Consider the following 19,606-nt stretch of genomic DNA (forward strand, 5'->3'; position numbering starts at 1 on the left):
CCTGTTTGCAGAAGCTCTGTGAGGCTGCTGGCCCTTTAAGAGAGAAAAGGATGAGCCGACCCCCTCATCCTCCTCCTCCTCCTCCTCCTCCTCCTCCTCCTCCTCCTCCTCCTCCTCCTCATCCTCCTCCTCCTCCTCCAGCACATTGTTCTCCCGGCGAGCAGCTTCCACAGACAGACAGACAGACACACAGACAGACAGACAGACACACAGACAGACAGACAGACAGACAGACAGACACACAGACAGACAGACAGACAGACAGACAGACAGACAGACAGACAGACAGACAGACAGACACACAGACAGACAGACAGACAGACAGACAGGTCTCCGGTGTGGACGCTTGTTTCTCTCTCTGTGTTTAACAGAAGAGCAGCGGGCGGAGATTGGCGGATCCACCGGCTGAGACATAACAGAGACAAAGACAGCGGAGGACAGACGGGCAGAGAGACAGGCTGACAGGCAGACAGGCAGAGAGACAGGCTGACAGACAGGCTGACAGGCTGACAGGCAGACAGACAGGCAGACAGACGGGAAAGACGCTATGACCAGAGGCGCGCGCCGCTGGACCGACAGGCACGAGCTCAGGTGAGTGACAGAACAAAGGGTCTACTTTCTCTGACTCCATCCGCTGATGCTGCCGTTGTCATGGCAACCACATCCCAGTCTGAGGTCACGTTGATGGAGTGATTCAGTTTACCTGTTTACCTGTCTACAAACATGTGACCACACACCTGTCTTCTGATTGTAGATTATTGATGATCAAACAGAATAAAGTGTCAATAGATGAGTTTTATGTCTTCTTCACATGAAGTCTAATTTAAAATGCTGCGCTTCAAGTTCATTTAACAAGAATAGAAATATTACAAAACATTTTAAAACCGTTGAAACAGGATGATTTTCTCTTTTATTTCAAAATATTACAACTTTTATTCTAAATCATTCGACTTTTTTCTACTAAATGTTCAACTTCAAACATCTTCAGACGTCTTGCTGCTGATTTTGTTCAAACATGAAACTTTCTTTTCAAAGTATTAATAGTTTGTGTGAACAGTGACCCGACCTGCAGGGGGCGCTGCTCTCTGTTCCAGTGTGTGCGTGTGTGTGTGTGATCATACTTATAAAACACTCATAACTTGCAGGTTTCATCCTCTAAACTACTTTAATTCACCTTTTTAGAAAACCTCCAATAATCAATTGATTTAAATGTATTATTGTCAAATGAATATGAAATCACGTTTTAACGGACTGCTCCTTTAAATCAGCAGGTCAACAGGAAAATAACTGAAGGAAATCAGCTTCCTGACAGGAAACACACACACACACACACACACACACACACACACACACACACACACACACACACACACACACACACACATGCTTTTGTCTGTCCGTGTGTGTGTGTGTGTGTGTGTGTGTGTGTGTGTGTGTGTGTGTGTGTGTGTGTGTGTGTGTGTGTGTGTCTACTTTCTGCTCTTTGTTTGACGGCTTCATTGAAGAAAACACACAAAGGGACAAAGAGACGAAGACGTGCAGAGACATAAATAAAGATCTGGACGAATAATAAATGAGTAAATATTAAACAACTAGGAAACGATTAAAATGAAACAATCAGAGTAAAAACAAAGAGGGTCTAAACAAACATGAAGGACTGATGTCAAATATATTTATTATGTAAAGACCAGGTTCCATCAGGGCCATGTGGTAGGGTACTTTAAGAAAGGAGATGCACTTATGACTCCTGGTGACTAGTAGTTCTCTTGAATACCTATGTTGAATACACTTCCTGTAAGTCGCTTTGGATAAAAGCGTCTGCTAAATGACTGTAATGTAATGTAATGTAATGTACTGGGTCCAACAGGGCCATGTGTCCAACAGGGCCATGTGGGAGGGTACTGGGTCCAACAGGGCCATGTGGGAGGGTACTGGGTCCAACAGGGCCATGTGGGAGGGTACTGGTTCCATCAGGGCCATGTACGAGGGTACTGGGTCCAACAGGGCCATGTGGGAGGGTACTTTAAGAAAGGAGATGCACTTATGACTTCTGGTGACTAGTAGTTCTCTTGAATACCTATGTTGAATACACTTCCTGTAAGTCGCTTTGGATAAAAGCGTCTGCTAAATGACTGTAATGTAATGTAATGTAATGTACTGGGTCCAACAGGGCCATGTGTCCAACAGGGCCATGTGGGAGGGTACTGGGTCCAACAGGGCCATGTGGGAGGGTACTGGGTCCAACAGGGCCATGTGGGAGGGTACTGGGTCCAACAGGGCCATGTGGGAGGGTACTGGTTCCATCAGGGCCATGTACGAGGGTACTGGGTCCAACAGGCCCATGTGGGAGGGTACTGGGTCCAACAGGGCCATGTACGAGAGTACTGGTTCCATCAGGGCCATGTGGGAGGGTACTGGGTCCAACAGGGCCATGTGGGAGGGTACTGGGTCCAACAGGGCCATGTAGAAGCGTACTGGGTCCAGCAGGGCCATGTGGTAGGTTACTGGGTCCAACAGGGCCATGTGGGAGGGTACTGGTTCCATCAGGGCCATGTGGGAGGGTACTGGGTCCAACAGGGCCACGTAGAAGCGTACTGGGTCCAACAGGGCCATGTGGGAGGGTACTGGGTCCAACAGGGCCATGTGGGAGGGGACTGAGCCCAACAGGGCCATGTGGGAGGGTACTGGGTCCAACAGGGCCATGTGGGAGGGGACTGGGTCCAACAGGGCCATGTGGGAGGGTACTGGGTCCAACAGGGCCATGTAGAAGCGTACTGGGTCCAGCAGGGCCATGTGGGAGGGTACTGGGTCCAACAGGGCCATGTGGGAGGGTACTGGGTCCAACAGGGCCATGTGGGAGGGGACTGGGTCCAACAGGGCCATGTAGAAGCGTACTGGGTCCAGCAGGGCCATGTGGGAGGGTACTGGGTCCAACAGGGCCATGTAGAAGCGTACTGGGTCCAACAGGGCCATGTGGGAGGGTACTGGGTCCAACAGGGCCATGTAGAAGCGTACTGGGTCCAACAGGGCCATGTGGGAGGGTACTGGGTCCAACAGGGCCATGTGGGAGGGTACTGGGTCCAACAGGGCCATGTGGGAAGGTACTGGGTGCAACAGGGCCATGTACGAAGGGACTGGGCCCAACAGGGCCATGTGGGAGGGTACTGGGCCCAACAGGGCCATGTAGAAGCGTACTGGGTCCAGCAGGGCCATGTAGAAGCGTACTGGGTCCAACAGGGCCTTGTGGGAGGGTACTGGGTCCAACAGGGCCATGTGGGAGGGGACTGAGCCCAACAGGGCCATGTGGGAGGGTACTGGGTCCAACAGGGCCATGTAGAAGCGTACTGGGTCCAGCAGGGCCATGTGGGAGGGTACTGGGCCCAACAGGGCCATGTGGGAGAGTACTGGGTCCAACAGGGCCATGTGGGAAGGTACTGGGTGCAACAGGGCCATGTACGAGGGGACTGGGCCCAACAGGGCCATGTGGGAGGGTACTGGGCCCAACAGGGCCATGTAGAAGCGTACTGGGTCCAGCAGGGCCATGTAGAAGCGTACTGGGTCCAACAGGGCCTTGTGGGAGGGTACTGGGTCCAACAGGGCCATGTGGGAGGGGACTGAGCCCAACAGGGCCATGTGGGAGGGTACTGGGTCCAACAGGGCCATGTAGAAGCGTACTGGGTCCAGCAGGGCCATGTGGGAGGGGACTGGGTCCAACAGGGCCATGTGGGAGGGGACTGGGCCCAACAGGGCCATGTGGGAGGGTACTGGGCCCAACAGGGCCATGTGGGAGGGTACTGGGTCCATCAGGGCCATGTGGGAGGATACTGGCTCCAACAGGGCAATGTAGAAGCGTACTGGGTCCAACAGGGCCAGGTGGGAGGGTACTGGGTCCATCTGGGCCATGGAGGAGGGTACTGGGCCCAACAGGGCCAGGTGGGAGGGTACTGGGTCCAACAGGGTAGGTACAGGGTCCAACAGGGCCATGTGGGAAGGTACTGGGTCCATTAGGGCCATGTGGTAGGGTACTGGGTCCAACAGGGCAATGTGGGAGGGTACTGGGTCCAAAAGAGCCATGTAGGAGGGTACTGGGACCAAAAGAGCCATGTAGGAGGGTTCTGGGTTTACATCTCTGCTGCTCTAAAATGAGCTGAATGGACCAGGGTCCTTATTGGATTTGATTTGTTTGGGTTCCAGATATCAGTCAGAACTTCTGTCGAGAACACAGAACCAACGAGGTCCCATAAAGGGTCTGAGATAAACGGGTCGGTCTGTCTGTCCAGGTAGCCCAGCGCTGAGGTGAGGCTAGTGGTGATAGGTGGTTGCCATGGTGCCCAGGCCGTCGTCGGGGGAGCTGTGGGGGCTCCATCTGATGCCCCCCCGCATCCTGGTGGACTGCTGCCTGCCCAACGGTACGGACCGGTTCTATTGTTTTCTACTCGCTGCTCTTCCTGTTTGAATCACTCTGGTGATGTTTCAGGGATGATGGTGAGTCTGGAGTGTCTCAGAGAAACTCCTCTCCTCAGCATCAAACAGCAGCTCTTCACGGAGGCCCGGAAGTACCCGCTATACCACCTGCTGCAGGTACAGTCTGACCTTTGACCCGTCTCCTACTTTTACTGGCCGGGACAGCGCTGAAAATCTCTGCTCTCTGATTGGCCAGGAGGAGTCAAGCTACATCTTTGTGGGCGTGACCCAGGAGGCAGAGAGGGAGGAGTTTTACGATGAGACGAGGCGTCTGTGTGACCTCCGACTGTTTCACCCGATCCTGAAGGTTATCGAGCCGCTGGGCAACCGCGAGGAGAAGATCCTGAACCGAGAGATAGGTACCATTAAATATGTGGACAGCCATTGGTCAACCAACATCTCATCATCAAAACCAGCTTATCCAATCAGTGACAAGTAAAAAACACATTACAGTGGTGATGAATGTAGTTACAAAGAAGAGCCATCAGGACAAAGGGTTTGAGTCAAAGCTTTATTTAAAGGCGTCGTGTCTTTGATTCGTTATGAGAGTTTATTTAAAGGCGTCCTGTCTTTGACTTGTTATGAGAGGTTATTTAAAGGCGTCCTGTCTTTGACTCGTTATGAGAGTTTATTTAAAGGCGTCCCGTCTTTGACTCGTTATAAGAGTTTATTTAAAGGCGTCCCGTCTTTGACTCGTTATGAGAGTTTATTTAAAGGCATCCTGTCTTTGACTCGTTATGAGAGTTTATTTAAAGTCGCGTGTCTTTGACTCGTTATAAGAGTTTATTTAAAGACGTCCTGTCTTTGACTCGTTATAAGAGTGGGTTAGAGTAAGAACCATGTGGGACTCAACACAGAATATGACCTCATCGCTCACCAAACTCCATCTCCCAGAGTTCCACCCTCACACTCAGACTAAAACTGTCCCCGTGTTCAGGGTTTGCCATCGGTATGCCGGTCTGTGAGTTCGAGATGATGAAGGACCCGGAGGTTCAGGACTTCCGTCGCTCGATACTGAGCGTGTGCAGAGAGGCCATGGAGGAGAGAGAGGGGGGAGGGGCCCACAGCCAGGCGCTCTATGTTTACCCCCCCAACGTGGAGTCCTGCCCCCAACTCCCACAGCACATCTACAGCAAGCTGGACAAAGGTACTCACCCGATGAGAAAACAAGCTAAATACACAAATTGAACAGACTCAGCAGGAAAACCAGATCAGGACTTCCCTACTGTTGAAAGAGGCCTTTGACTCTCTGATAAGAGAAGTTACCTCCGCATTGATTAAACTTATGTGATCATTGTTTACCGACGCAGAAGTCATACCACTTGTGAACCCTCAGATCCTCCACCAGAGGCAGTGCTTTAGTAACCAACAACCTCTCTACTAAATATCTGTGATCTCTGCCCTGAATGTGTTCACTAGAAGTCAATCCAAGTTTCCAAACGTGAGACTTATATTGAACTCATTCATTTCAAACTCCATATTGTACCCTAAACATAAACAGCCAACATGCCCCCATCAACGAACCCGGCCAATCAGAAAGATCCTTGCAGAAACAGAACACACACTCTAACAAAACACAGGAAATACAGCCTACAATGATCGATGAGCAACATTCTGGAGGACGCTAGGAATTCTGCGATTGAAGTAAGATAATGTCTCTCTCTCTTCCTGTCTCTGCAGGGAGGTTGATCGTGACCATCTGGGTCATCGTGTCTCCGTCCAACTCCAAACAGAAATACACCCTGAAGGTAAAGCTGGATGTCTGTTGGTTTGAGTCTCTTTCATGCTGTAAAAGGAGAAAACCCTCAAAGCTCTCCTACTGACTGGAATCAGTCATTTAAGAGCAATAATTCACTTAATTTGTCAAACCCATTATTATGTAAGGTTGAACATTCAGCATTAATATTTGCCGCCACATGAAGGTGCTCAGTACAGCACTAGTCTTTTTTTATTCAGTAGGAGGGACGTCAGACTGCCCAAACAACAACTAACGTGAACACCATTAATGACACCTGTGCATTAATCAGTATCATTAACGCCTCATTAATACCATATAAGGCTCATTAATACTCATTAATACCATATAAGGCTCATTAATACTCATTAATACCATATAGGGCTCATTAATACCATATAAGGCTCATTAATACTCATTAATACCATATAAGGCTCATTAATACTCATTAATACCATATAAGGCTCATTAATACTCATTAATACCATATAAGGCTCATTATTACTCATTAATATCATATAAGGCTCATTAATACCATATAAGGCTCATTATTACTCATTAATATCATATAAGGCTCATTAATACCATATAAGGCTCATTAATACTCATTAATACCATATATGGCTCATTATTACTCATTAATACCATATAAGGCTGATTAAAAATAAAAAATTAGCTTTGTTAAACTGACCCGATGACGGAGGAACTGTTGTAACTTGACTTCAGTTGTTCAAACTGACCCAAACTTCAAAGTTGGATTACACTTCTACTCGCCCATAATGAGTCATAGCACCACCTACTGACAACAGGAAGTCAGCCTCATGTGACAAAGTCATCCACCTTGGCCCACAACTGAAAATTCCCAAGGAAGATGACTCCAGTTGGCCACATGGTGGCACCAAAGAAAACCCATTTTTGAAAGGCCACGCCGCTCACACGGTTAGTCCGATGGACTTGAGATCTGACACACATGCAGCTTCATGTGTTTCTTAAGAATCCACTGGACCACAGATGTCGGCAAGACTACATTTTCTACCATTTTGAATTTTTTGAAAAACATACCTTTGACATTTCCCCTAGAATCGTAGGTCTGATTGAAGCTTATCAACAATTATCAAAAGCTTGTTAATATCTTCTTTGGTTACATTTGGACCAGTGAACCTGTAAAGGATGAGGCTCAGCACAAAACTAAGACAAAGTCAACAACCATCGGATTAATCATCACAGAACTCAGATATTTGTTCCAAACGTGTACATGGGCCTGTCGCCTATTAGCCAAAAATCAATGACAGTTTGACCAAACTTAATAATTAACATTTAATTAAAGGAACCGAATGTATTATGGTTTTAGGGGTGTTTATTAGCAGAAAGGGAATATAATATTCATAACTTATATATATATATATATATATATATATATATATATATATATATATATATATATATATATATATATACATACATACATACATACATACATACATACATACATACATACATACATACATATATATACACACACACACACACATATATATACACACACACACATATATATACACACACACACATATATATATATATATATATATACATACATACATACAGCGGGTAAAATAAGTATTGAACACGTCACCATTTTTCTCAGTAAATATATATATTTCACCCGATGTCGGTAACAACCCAAATAATCCATACATACAAAGAAAACCAAACAAATAAGTTCAGAAATTAAGTTTTGTGTAATAAAATGGAATGACAGGGAAAAAGTATTGAACACATGAAGAAAGTGAGGTGCAAAAAGGCATGGAAAGCCAAGACACCAGCTGAAATCTATCAGTAATTAGAAAGCAATCCTGCCCCTTGTCAGTGCAAATGAATATCAGCTGGTTCAGTCCCAACTCATGGCCTATAAAAAGGTGTCTCATTACCAAGGTGTCACACAAGAAGCATCTCATGATGGGTAAAAGCAAAGAGCTCTCTCAAGACCTTCACAACCTTATTGTTGCAGAACATACTGATGGCATTGGTTCCAGAAGGATTTCTAAACTTCTGAATGTTCCAGTGAGCACTGTTGGGGCCATAATCCGGAAGTGGAAAGAACATCATTTCACCATAAACCGGCCACGACCAGGTGCTCCTCGCAAGATTTCTGACAGAGGATGCATGCGACTAGTTTCTCCATACAGGAGGCGTCTTGAAGCTGTCATTACCAACAAAGGCTTTTGTACCAAGTATTAAATACATTTCAGTAAGCGTGGAATGACACAGGGAAAATACTTTTTCCCTGTGTCATTCCATTTTATTACAAATAACTTAATTTCTGAACTTATTTGTTTGGTTTTCTTTGTATGTATGGATTACTTGTGTTGTTACCGACATCTGGTGAAAATTTCATGTCAATAGCACCTTTAGAAATATATTTACTGAGAAAAATGGTGACGTGTTCAATACTTATTTTACCCGCTGTATATATATGTATATGTATATATATATATATATATATATATATATATATATATATATGTGTATATATATATATATATATATATATATGTGTATATATATATGTATATATATATATATATATATATATATATATATATATATATATATATATGTATGTGTGTATATATACACACAGTATATTATACATATATCTTCTTCACTGAGCCCACCATGTTTCTACAGCCGACCAGAACGGACAAACCAAACCCGGCTCTAGAGCGAGGCTTCACGTTGCTACGTTCTCTGAATGTAGCAGAGCGTCCCCACTAGATGTCACTAAATCTCTCTGCTCCTTCAAACTCATTATAAATGTCCTAAAATGCCAAGACATCTGACTGGCGGCCCTTTGAGGGTACAGTTACTGAGAGGCTTCCTAAATTGTGATGATTGTTCTCAGTGATTCTGGAGAGCGCTAAGCTGAGCTGCTTCCTTCTGTTGGCCGTTAAAGGCTGGTACCCGGAACTTCATTTGATTTGTGTTGTTGTGTTACCTTGGTGATTTGAAATGACAAAAGTCATACAGTAACACGAACAGACTCACCGATCGTGGCAGCGAACCAGAACTTTGCTCGGAGGTAAAATGAGGATTGTTTTTGTCGATGGACAGAATACTGAAATGATGGTCCTTCCAGAACAAATGTCCTTCCAGAACAAATGTTGCTGTATATGAACGAGCTGCTGGTTTATCAGAAAACTGTAGTTTGAACAAACATAACCGCAGCGTGTCATGTTGTTTGTGTGTTTGTGTACAGGTGAGTCATGACAGTCTACCTGAGCAGCTGATAGCAGAGTCCATCAGGAAGAAAAGCCGATCGATGCACCTGTCACCTCAACAGCTCCGCCTCTGTGTCCAGGAGTACCAGGGGCAGTACATCCTGAAGGTGCACCTGTCTGTCTGCATCACCTGTCTGTCTGTCTGTGTCCAGGAGTACCAGGGGCAGTACATCCTGAAGGTGCACCTGTCTGTCTGCATCACCTGTCTGTCTGTCTGTGTCCAGGAGTACCAGGGGCAGTACATCCTGAAGGTGCACCTGTCTGTCTGCATCACCTGTCTGTCTGTCTGTCTGTCTGTCTGTCTGTCTGTCTGTCTGTCTGTGTCCAGGAGTACCAGGGGCAGTACATCCTGAAGGTGCACCGGTCTGTCTGCATCACCTGTCTGTCTGTTTGTCTGTCTAAGTACCTGTCTGTCTGTCCAGGAGTACCAGGAGCAGTACATCCTGAAGGTACACCTGTTTGTCTGTCTGGGTACCTGTCTGTCTGCCTGAGTACCTGTCTGTCTGTGTCCAGGTGTACCAGGGGCAGTACATCCTGAAGCATGTCAATGTTTGCTGTTGTTTTGTTCTCGTTGTTGTTTTGTTTGTCTTTGTTTTGTCTCTTTGCTGTTGTTTTGTTTCTCTTTGTTGTTGTTGTTTTGTTTCTCTTTGTTGTTGTTTTGTTTTCTTTGTTGTTGTTTCTCTTTGATGTTGTTTTGTTTTCTTTGTTGGTGTTTTGTTTGTCTTTGTTGTTGTTTTGTTTGTCTTTGTTGTTCTTTTTCTTGTAGTTTTGTTTGTCTTTGTTGTTGTTTTGTTTGTCTTTGTTGTTGTTTTGTTTGTCTTTCTTGTAGTTGTGTTGGTCTTTCTTGTTGTTTTGTTTCTCTTTGTTATTGTTTTGTTTGTTTTTTGTTGTTGTTTTGTTTGTCTTTGTTTTGTTTCTCTTGTTGGTTAGTTTATATCTTATTGTAGGGTTACAGCTAAACCCAACTGTACCAGTAACCTTTGCTGGCTTGGTTCTTGTCCATGGTTCTTGTCCTTGGTTCTTGTCCATGGTTCTTGTCCATGGTTCTTGTCCATGGTGCTTGTCCTTAGTGCTTGTCCTTGGTTCTTGTCTTTGGTTCTTGTCCATGGTTCTTGTCCTTAGTGCTTGTCCTTGGTGCTTGTCCTTGGTTCTTGTCTTTGGTGCTTGTCCTTGGTCCTTGTCCTTGGTGCTTGTCCTTGGTGCTTGTCCATGGTTCTTGTCCTTGGTTCTTGTCCATGGTTCTTGTCCATGGTTCTCTTTCAAAAGGTTCCCTGTTGAAAGAGTTCATGACCTGCTCCTCTCTCTGCATGTCAGTAGTTAAACCAGTTTTTTTCCGTATTCGTAATATTTCCAACATCAAGTTGTTTCTCTCGTCCAAAGATCTTGACAAAGGCGTCCACGCCTTCTTATTCTCCGGCTTGGATTACTGCATCTCCCTGATTACTGGGATTTGTCACTGGTTCCTGTCCCGCCTACATCTGGTCCAAACAACTGCAGCCATGCTCCTGATGGGTTCCCAGATGAATAACCATATTACTGCTGTTCTGGCTGCCAGTACGGCTCAGAACTGATTTTAAGGTTCCCCCTTTATGGCAGACCTCTTGACTCCATAGTCCTCCAGGTCCCTCAGGTCGGCTGACTTTGGGATCCTGGTTGTCCTAAGGGGGGGGGGGGTCTCCTTATAGACATAATAACAAGTTTGTGTCTCTTATAGTTTTTGTGTTTCTCTTTGTGATTGTTTTATGTTTCCTTGTCATGGTATTATGTCTCCTTATAGTTTGTTTATGTCTCCTTGTCGTGGTTTTATGTCTCCTTTTAGTTTGTTTGTGTCTTTTTGTGGTTGTTTTATGTCTCCTTTGGGTTTTTCTCTTTGCAGCAGTCTCCAGGTCTTTTGTTTTGGTAGATAGACCTTAGGAATTCAAACTTTGGTCCCAGAGAATATCTAATATTAATTTTATCTAAAGGAACATTTAAAGCTTATTTTTTTATTGGATAGTACATCCTGAAGGTGCACCTGTCTGTCTGACTCAACTGTCTGTGTACAGGAGTACCAGAGACTGTACATTACGGAGAGACACCTGTCTGTCTGTCTATCTGACTCACCTGTCTTCTTGTCTCCTCAGGTGTGTGGCTGTGATGAGTACCTGTTGGAGAAGTATCCTCTCAGTCAGTACAAGGTAACAACTTCACTCTGAAAACACAAACCTCCATGGACGAGCTGTTGAGTACGACCTGTCTCTCCCTCCACCTGTCTGTCTGCAGTATATCCGGTCCTGTATCATAGTGGGTCGTCTTCCACATCTTATGCTGGTCTCCAAAGACAGTCTCTACTCTCAGCTACCTGCCTCTGGCTTTGTCACACCCTCATACAGGTACAGCAGCCAATCAGCATCTCTGACACAAGTATCACAGCCAATCAGAGGCTGGTACAGGTGAACTGCAGACAGGTGGAAGATGTTTGTGGTTTGTGTTTCAGCCGTCGGACTCCTCAGCCGTCTCCCTGTCCAGGAGGAGGCGACGGTTCTCCTGCTCGTTCTCTGTGGGCCTTCAACACGCTGCTGAGGGTCCGACTGCTCTGCGCCACGTACGTCAACGTCAACATCCGAGACATCGACAAGGTTCGTCACGACGCCGTCCTGTTCCAGTCCGTGCTCAGGACTGTTCTGTGTTCTTGTGTTCTCGTGTTTCACCTGTTCTCGTGTCCTTGTGTTCTTGTGTTCTCTTGTTTCACCTGTTCTCGTGTTCTCGTCTCCTTGTGTCCTCGTGTCCTTGCGTTCTCTTGTTCTCGTGTTCTCGTGTTCTCGTGTTCTCATGCTCGTGTTCTCGTGTTCTCATGTTCTCGTGTTCTCATGTTCTCATGTTCTCATGTTCTCGTGTTCTCTTGTTTCACCTGTTCTCGTGTTCTCGTCTCCTTGTGTCCTCGTGTCCTTGCGTTCTCTTGTTCTCTTGTTCTCGTGTTCTCGTGTTCTCATGTTCTCGTGTTCACGTGTTCTTGTGTTTTGTGTTCTCATGTTCTCATGTTGTTTTTCTCTTGTTCTCGTGTTCTCGTGTTCTCGTGTTCTTGTCTCCTTGTGTTCTTGTGTTCACGTGTTCTCTTGTTCTAATGCTCTCGTGTTCTCATGTTCTCATGCTCTTGTGTTCTCATGTTCTCGTCTACTAATGTTCTTGTGTTCTTGTGTTCTCCTGTTCTGGTATTCTTGTGTTCTTCTGTTCTCATGTTCTGGTGTTCTCATGCTCTTGTGTTCTTCACAATCAGAGTAATGTTGAAGTCCCTTTATTGAGGATTAAAATATAAAATGTGGTTTTGTATCTTTTCCTGACTCCTGTAAAGGTTCAAATAAATAAATGTGTGTGCATGTGTGTATGTGTAGATCTATGTGAGGACGGGTATCTATCACGGTGGAGAACCGCTCTGTGACAACGTCAACACTCAGAGAGTACCCTGCTCCAACCCCAGGTAACAGGTACTCAGTGTACTTATACACACTAAATATACACTCAGAGTACCCTGTCTCTCTTTCTTTACCTGTCTTTCTGTCCACCTGTCTCTCTTAGCTCTGTGTTTCATCCCGTCTCCAGGTGGAACGAGTGGCTGGCCTATGACAGCTACCTGTCTTTCTGACCACCTGACTCTTTCTCTACCTGTCTTTCTGACCTCCTGTCTCTCACCCCTTGTGTCCTGTCCTACCTGTCTGTCTGTCTGTCTCCAGGTGGAACAAGTGGCTGGCCTATGACATCTACCTGTCTTTCTCTACCTGTCTTTCTGACCACCTGACTCTTTCTCTACCCGTCTTTCTGACCTCCTGTCTCTCTTAGCTCTGTGTCTCACCCCCTGTCTCCTTTCCTACCTGTCTGTCTCCAGGTGGAACGAGTGGCTGGCCTATGACATCTACCTGGCTGATCTACCTCGCTCAGCCAGACTCTGCCTGTCGATCTGCTCTGTGAAGGGAAGGAAAGGAGCCAAGGAGGTGAGATGTTAAGGAGACAAAGACTCATAAACACATGAAGGAACCGATGGAAGAGTGACTGATCCCCCTGTCTGTCCCTCTCTACCTGTCTGTCTCTCAGGAGCATTGTCCTCTGGCCTGGGGGAACGTCAACCTGTTTGACTACACCGACATTCTGGTTTCGGGTAAAGTGGCTCTGAGTCTCTGGCCGGTTCCTCACGGCCTCGAGGACCTCCTCAATCCCATTGGTGTCGCAGGTTCAAATCCCAACAAGGTGAATGTCCCACTAGCAGTCTGTCTCTCTGCCGGTGATGAGGACATGTGACTGACGGATTGTGGTCCTCTGCAGGAGACCCCCTGTGTGGAGCTGGAGTTTTCCTGGTTCAGTCAGACCGTAGTGTTTCCTGATGAGCAGCAGATAGAAGAACACGCCAACTGGACCGTCAGCCGAGAGCTGGGTTACAACTACTGCCACGGAGTGGTAACACGCGTATAAATACATACATGTAGAAGTACACACAGGTTCATAGAGTACTCATATGTACTGTGGGGGTTCATGGTGTGATCAGCAGAATGTTTCTGTGTTTCTAAACCAGAGTTCATCACCTCCTCTTCTCAGTGTCTCACTTCTGTTCACGTTCAAAAACACAAGACAACCACAGATCATTATTATTGTTATTCTCATGTTCTGTTCTACCTGTCTCTCTCTCCCACCTGTCTCTCTCCCCTCTACCTGTCTCCCTGTCTCAGAGCGGTCGTCTGGCCTGTGACAGCAGAACTTCAGCAGCAGATGCAGAGCAGCTTCGTTCTCTCTCCTCCAGAGATCCTCTCTATGAACTCTCAGAGCAGGAGAAGGACTTCCTGTGGAGGCACAGGTGAGAGGCGGGGCTTAATGTGGAGGCACAGGTAGGGCGGGGCTTAATGTGGAGACATAGGTGAGAGGCGGGGCTTAATGTGTAGACACAGGTAGGGTCGGGGCTTAATGTGGAGGCACAGGTAGGGTCGGGGCTTAATGTGGAGGCACAGGTAGGGTCGGGGCTTAATGTGGAGGCACAGGTAGGGCCGGGGCTTACGTTTGAGGCACGGGTGAGGGGCGGGGCTTAATGTGGAGGTACAAGGTAGCGCCGGGGCTTACGTTTGAGATACAAGTGTGGACGGGTTTAAGTGAACAGTTAAAATGGTCTTTATGACAAATAATTTATTCTACCTGTCTTCACATTCATCCACCTTTCTCTACCGTTGTCTTCACACTTCTTCTCTTCCTGCCTGTCTCTCTTCATGTCTCTCTCTCTTCATGTCTCTCTCTCTTCCTGCCTGTCTCTCTTCATGTCTCTCTCTCTTCCTGCCTGTCTCTCTTCATGTCTCTCTCTTCCTGCCTGTCTCTCTTCATGTATCTCTCTCTTCCTGCCTGTCTCTCTTCATGTCTCTCTCTCTTCCTGCCTGTCTCTCTTCATGTCTCTCTCTCTTCCTGCCTGTCTCTCTTCATGTATCTCTCTCTCCTGTCTCTCTTCATGTCTCTCTCTCTTCCTGCCTGTCTCTCTTCATGTCTCTCTCTCTTCCTGCCTGTCTCTCTTCATGTATCTCTCTCTTCATGTCTCTCTCTCTTCCTGCCTGTCTCTCTTCATGTATCTCTCTCTTCATGTCTCTCTCTCTTCCTGTCTGTGACTTTGTGTCTCGTTTCGTACCAAACTGTCCGAAACAATCTAGCTGTGTCAATCTTTATCTCTGCCTGTCTGCCCGTCTCTCTCCTTGCCTGTCTCTCTCTCTGCAGACATTACTGTGTAAACATGCCAGAGTCTCTTCCTAAGCTGCTTCTGTCCGTCAAATGGAACTCCAGAGACGAAGTGTCCCAGGTATGAAACCTCGTTCTCACAGTGGATGACTTCTTTATCTCTATTCATCTCATCACTCACTAGTCTGACCCCCCCCCAGATGTACTGTCTGCTGAAGGAGTGGCCTCTGATGGAACCTGAATCTGCTCTGGAGCTGTTGGACTGTAACTTTCCTGATCCGATGGTCAGAGAGTTCGCTCTGCGCTGCCTGGTTCAAGGCCTAACTGACGATAAGCTGTCTCAGTACCTGCTGCAGCTCGTACAGGTGAGTTAACACCCTCACTTCCTGGTTGTTTCTCCTCCTGGTGCCCACCTGCACCAAGAAGTTTGAATTTAATTAAATTAAATTTATATGTACAGCCAAAAAAACTAATCAAAAACAAAATTTTTTTTGACTGTGATTAAATATCAGAACTCAGGATAAACATGGAAGCCTCTCTGCTGCACAGTATTCTTACAGTATTCTACAGTATTCTACAGTATTCTACAGTATTCTCACAGTATTCTACAGTATTCTAACAGTACTCTCACAGTATTCTACAGTATTCTACAGTATTCTAACAGTATTCTCACAGTATTCTCACAGTATTCTACAGTATTCTAACAGTATTCTACAGTATTCTCACAGTATTCTCACAGTATTCTCACAGTATTCTACAGTATTGTAACTGTATTCTCACAATATTCTACAGTATTCTCACAGTATTCTCACAGTATTCTCACAGTATTCTCACAGTATTATACAGTATTATAACAGTATTCTACAGTATTCTCACAGTATTATACAGTATTATAACAGTATTCTACAGTATTATACAGTATTATAACAGTATTCTACAGTATTCTAACAGTATTCTAACAGTATTTGACAGTATTCTACAGTATTCTTACAGTATTCTTAGAGTATTCTCACAGTATTCTAACAGTATTCTCACAGTATTCTCACAATATTCTCACAGTATTCTCACAGTATTATAACAGTATTCTACAGTATTCTCACAGTATTCTAACAGTATTTGACAGTATTCTTACAGTATTCTTAGAGTATTCTCACAGTATTCTTACAGTATTCTTAGAGTATTCTCACAGTATTCTCACAGTATTCTTACAGTATTCTAACAGTATTTGACAGTATTCTAACAGTATTTGACAGTATTCTACAGTATTCTTAGAGTATTCTCACAGTATTCTTACAGTATTCTCACAGTATTCTAACAGTATTCTCACAGTATTCTCACAATATTCTCACAGTATTCTAACAGTATTCTAACAGTATTCTTACAGTATTCTCACAGTATTCTCACAGTATTCTCACAGTATTTTACTCTGTACAGAATGTGTTGCTTCAGGCCACGTTCAACACTGTTATACTCTTCTTGTTTACACAGTAGTACTAGTACATACCAAGTATGTGGTCAGCGTGGAGTCTCACATTTATGTTGTCAGGTCGCTCACCTGGCTCCGTCGGTCCCGTCGGGTCGTCAGTCTCACACCTTTGAAGTAATCTGAGCTCTAAAGCCGAGTACTTCTTATTCATGTTGGCATGACCTGCCCTTCTCTGGCTCTGATTGGATAGTCCTCATATACGAGTACCGGCTAATCAGAGGCAGAGTAGGGCGGGTCATGCCTTCCCAACAGCACAATTGTAACGGATGTTGTGTGGACCCAAATGCAGTATGACTGAGACAGAGTAATGTTCAGAAGCTTTATGTAAAGCGGGACATACAGCAGACAAACAGGCAGGATCAGACTCACGTTGTGAATTCCTATCAGGAGAGCACCAAGCCATCAGGGAAACAGGCAGGGGATCAGGCAGACAGAAACCAGAGGAAGCAGAGGCTAAACTCGTGGTCAGGGACAGAAGGCTGAGTCGTTGACCGGGGCACAGGCAAGGCAGGGAAGTCCAAACAGGCAGAGTCGGTAACGGGAAATCAGTCCAAGGGAAATTGCTGGAAGGTCTGGCATGAATGCGGCAAATGATCTGGCAGCGAGTGTGTGACTGACTGGGGTTTAAATACTGGAGGGAGTAGGTGCAGCAGAGTGAGCAGGTGAGAGGGATTGTGCTGATGAGGTGGGCGTGGCAGACAGGTGCACTGAGTAAGGCTGATTAGGTGAGTGAGACAGAGTGACAGGGAGTATGGAGGAAGAACTGTGACAACGATTAGTAGTTTAGCAACGAGGACCAACTCCGACTGTGAATTGTGTGTTTGCAGGTGTTAAAGTATGAGATGTACCTGGACAATCCTCTGGCTCGTTTCCTGATAAAGAAAGCTCTGACCAATCAGAGGATAGGACACTTCTTCTTCTGGCATCTCAAGTGAGGAACCCAACTTATCTCTATCTGCTCCCTGTTAATAGGAACACTAACAAATACAGATCTACGGGTTCTAGTTCTAGTTCTACATTTTCTCCTAAATGTTCTGTTCCAACTAACAGAAACTCTGTTCTCAGGTCAGAGATGCACAATAAGACGGTGTCCCGACGGTTTGGTCTGCTGCTGGAAGCTTTCTGCAGAGCCTGTGGCATGTACCTGAAACACCTTAACAGACAGGTGAGCACTGAAACACCTTAACAGACAGGTGAGCACTGAAACACCTTAACAGATAGGTGACAGCAGTCTAGTGGTTCAGTGTGATACTGCAGTCAATAACTGTGTGTGTGTGTGTGTGTGTGTGTGTGTGTGTGTGTGTGTGTGTGTGTGTGTGTGTGTGTGTGTGTGTGTGTGTGTGTGTGTGTGTGTGTGTGTGTGTGTGTGTGTGTGTGTGTGTGTGCAGGTGGAGGCCATGGATAAACTGGTAAATCTGACCGACACACTGAAACAAGAGAAGAAGGATGAAACACAAAAAGTATGAAAAGTGACAAACAGACATTTAAAGCTGATAATTGTTTTAAAGGAGCAGAGAGAGATTTAGAGACATCTAGTGGTGAGTCACAGAATAACTACCCCCCCGCTCTTATTAATACTCTGGTGCTCTTCATCACTCAATAACTGATTTTAAAAACACATGTATAGTTTAAAAATAGAATGAATTTAGAAAAGGATGAGAGATTATACTTTAAATAATAATAATAATGGAGACATCATTTAAATATATCTAAAATAGTTTCTATAGCAGAAACAGTTTCCAACAACAAAGTATCTTTATAAAGAAATTAATATCTGACTCGAAACAAATCTATCATGTTAATGAAATAATAATATTAAGAATATTTCTGAATGAAGTTTATAAAGAATGAAGTAAAGTCTGTCCTGCTGTTATTGGTTGATACTGATGTGTTGTTATTGGTTAATACTGATGTGTTGTTATTGGTTAATACTGATGTGTTGTTATTGGTTGATGCTGATGTGTTGTTATTGGTTGATGTGTTGTAATTGGTTGATGTGTTGTTATTGGTTAATACTGATGTGTTGTTATTGGTTGATGTGTTGTAATTGGTTGATGTGTTGTTATTGGTTAATACTGATGTGTTGTTATTGGTTGATGCTGATGTGTTGTTATTGGTTAATACTGATGTATCGTTATTGGTTGATGCTGATGTGTTGTTATTGGTTGATGTGTTGTAATTGGTTGATGTGTTGTTATTGGTTAATACTGATGTGTTGTTATTGGTTGATGCTGATGTGATGTTATTGGTTAATACTGATGTATCGTTATTGGTTGATGCTGATGTGTTGTTATTGGTTGATGCTGATGTGTTGTTATTGGTTGATGTGTTGTAATTGGTTGATGTGTTGTTATTGGTTGATGCTGATGTGTTGTTATTGGTTGATGTGTTGTAATTGGTTGATGTGTTGTTATTGGTTGATGCTGATGTGTTGTTATTGGTTGATGTGTTGTAATTGGTTGATGTGTTGTTATTGGTTGATGCTGATGTGTTGTTATTGGTTGATGCTGATGTGATGCTGCTCTGTGATTGGTTGTCAGACTCAGATGAAGTTCCTGGTTGAACACATGTCTCGTCCAGATTACATGGAGGCTCTTCAGGGATTCGTCTCTCCTCTGAACCCTGTTCACCAGCTGGGAAACCTCAGGTAACTCACTAACTAACTAACTAAGTAACTAAGTAACTAAGTAACTTGAAGTGAAGTGAAGTAAAATGTGTGTGTGTGTGTGTGTGTGTGTGTGTGTGTGTGTGTGTGTGTGTGTGTGTGTGTGTGTGTGTGTGTGTGTGTGTGTGTGTGTGTGTGTGTGTGTGTGTGTGTGTGTGTGTGTGTGTGTGTGTGTGTGTGTGTGTGTCTGTCTTCAGGCTGGAGGAGTGCAGGATCATGTCATCGGCGAAGCGCCCCCTGTGGTTGAACTGGGAGAACCCCGACATTATGTCTGAGCTGCTCTTCACCAACAACGA

General features: G+C 45.0%; 2 protein-coding genes across 2 annotated transcripts in view; both read left to right on the top strand.

Moving 5' to 3' along the window:
• Positions 1-19,606, top strand: part of eif4e2rs1 (eukaryotic translation initiation factor 4E family member 2 related sequence 1) — a 54,400-nt gene that overhangs the window by 16,484 nt on the left and 18,310 nt on the right. The gene's annotated exons all lie outside the window — the stretch shown is intronic.
• The window catches only part of zgc:158659 (uncharacterized protein LOC791141 homolog), a 22,881-nt gene continuing 3,509 nt past the window's right edge, over positions 235-19,606 (top strand). Inside the window, exons 1-22 of the mRNA XM_054600895.1 lie at positions 235-591; positions 4,281-4,409; positions 4,478-4,581; positions 4,661-4,823; positions 5,402-5,611; positions 6,145-6,212; positions 9,459-9,587; positions 11,604-11,657; positions 11,743-11,852; positions 11,957-12,098; positions 12,852-12,937; positions 13,343-13,448; positions 13,549-13,701; positions 13,777-13,908; positions 14,178-14,302; positions 15,199-15,280; positions 15,360-15,524; positions 17,473-17,576; positions 17,711-17,810; positions 18,034-18,105; positions 19,186-19,292; positions 19,508-19,606. The exon at positions 19,508-19,606 is cut by the window's right edge and continues 23 nt beyond it. Coding sequence (XP_054456870.1) covers positions 4,325-4,409; positions 4,478-4,581; positions 4,661-4,823; positions 5,402-5,611; positions 6,145-6,212; positions 9,459-9,587; positions 11,604-11,657; positions 11,743-11,852; positions 11,957-12,098; positions 12,852-12,937; positions 13,343-13,448; positions 13,549-13,701; positions 13,777-13,908; positions 14,178-14,302; positions 15,199-15,280; positions 15,360-15,524; positions 17,473-17,576; positions 17,711-17,810; positions 18,034-18,105; positions 19,186-19,292; positions 19,508-19,606 — 2,396 coding nt within the window. The 5' untranslated portion in view covers positions 235-591; positions 4,281-4,324. The remainder of the gene's footprint in view (positions 592-4,280; positions 4,410-4,477; positions 4,582-4,660; positions 4,824-5,401; positions 5,612-6,144; positions 6,213-9,458; positions 9,588-11,603; positions 11,658-11,742; positions 11,853-11,956; positions 12,099-12,851; positions 12,938-13,342; positions 13,449-13,548; positions 13,702-13,776; positions 13,909-14,177; positions 14,303-15,198; positions 15,281-15,359; positions 15,525-17,472; positions 17,577-17,710; positions 17,811-18,033; positions 18,106-19,185; positions 19,293-19,507) is intronic.

This window comes from Anoplopoma fimbria, chromosome 7, assembly GCF_027596085.1.
Source record: "Anoplopoma fimbria isolate UVic2021 breed Golden Eagle Sablefish chromosome 7, Afim_UVic_2022, whole genome shotgun sequence".
NCBI lineage: Eukaryota > Metazoa > Chordata > Actinopteri > Perciformes > Anoplopomatidae > Anoplopoma > Anoplopoma fimbria.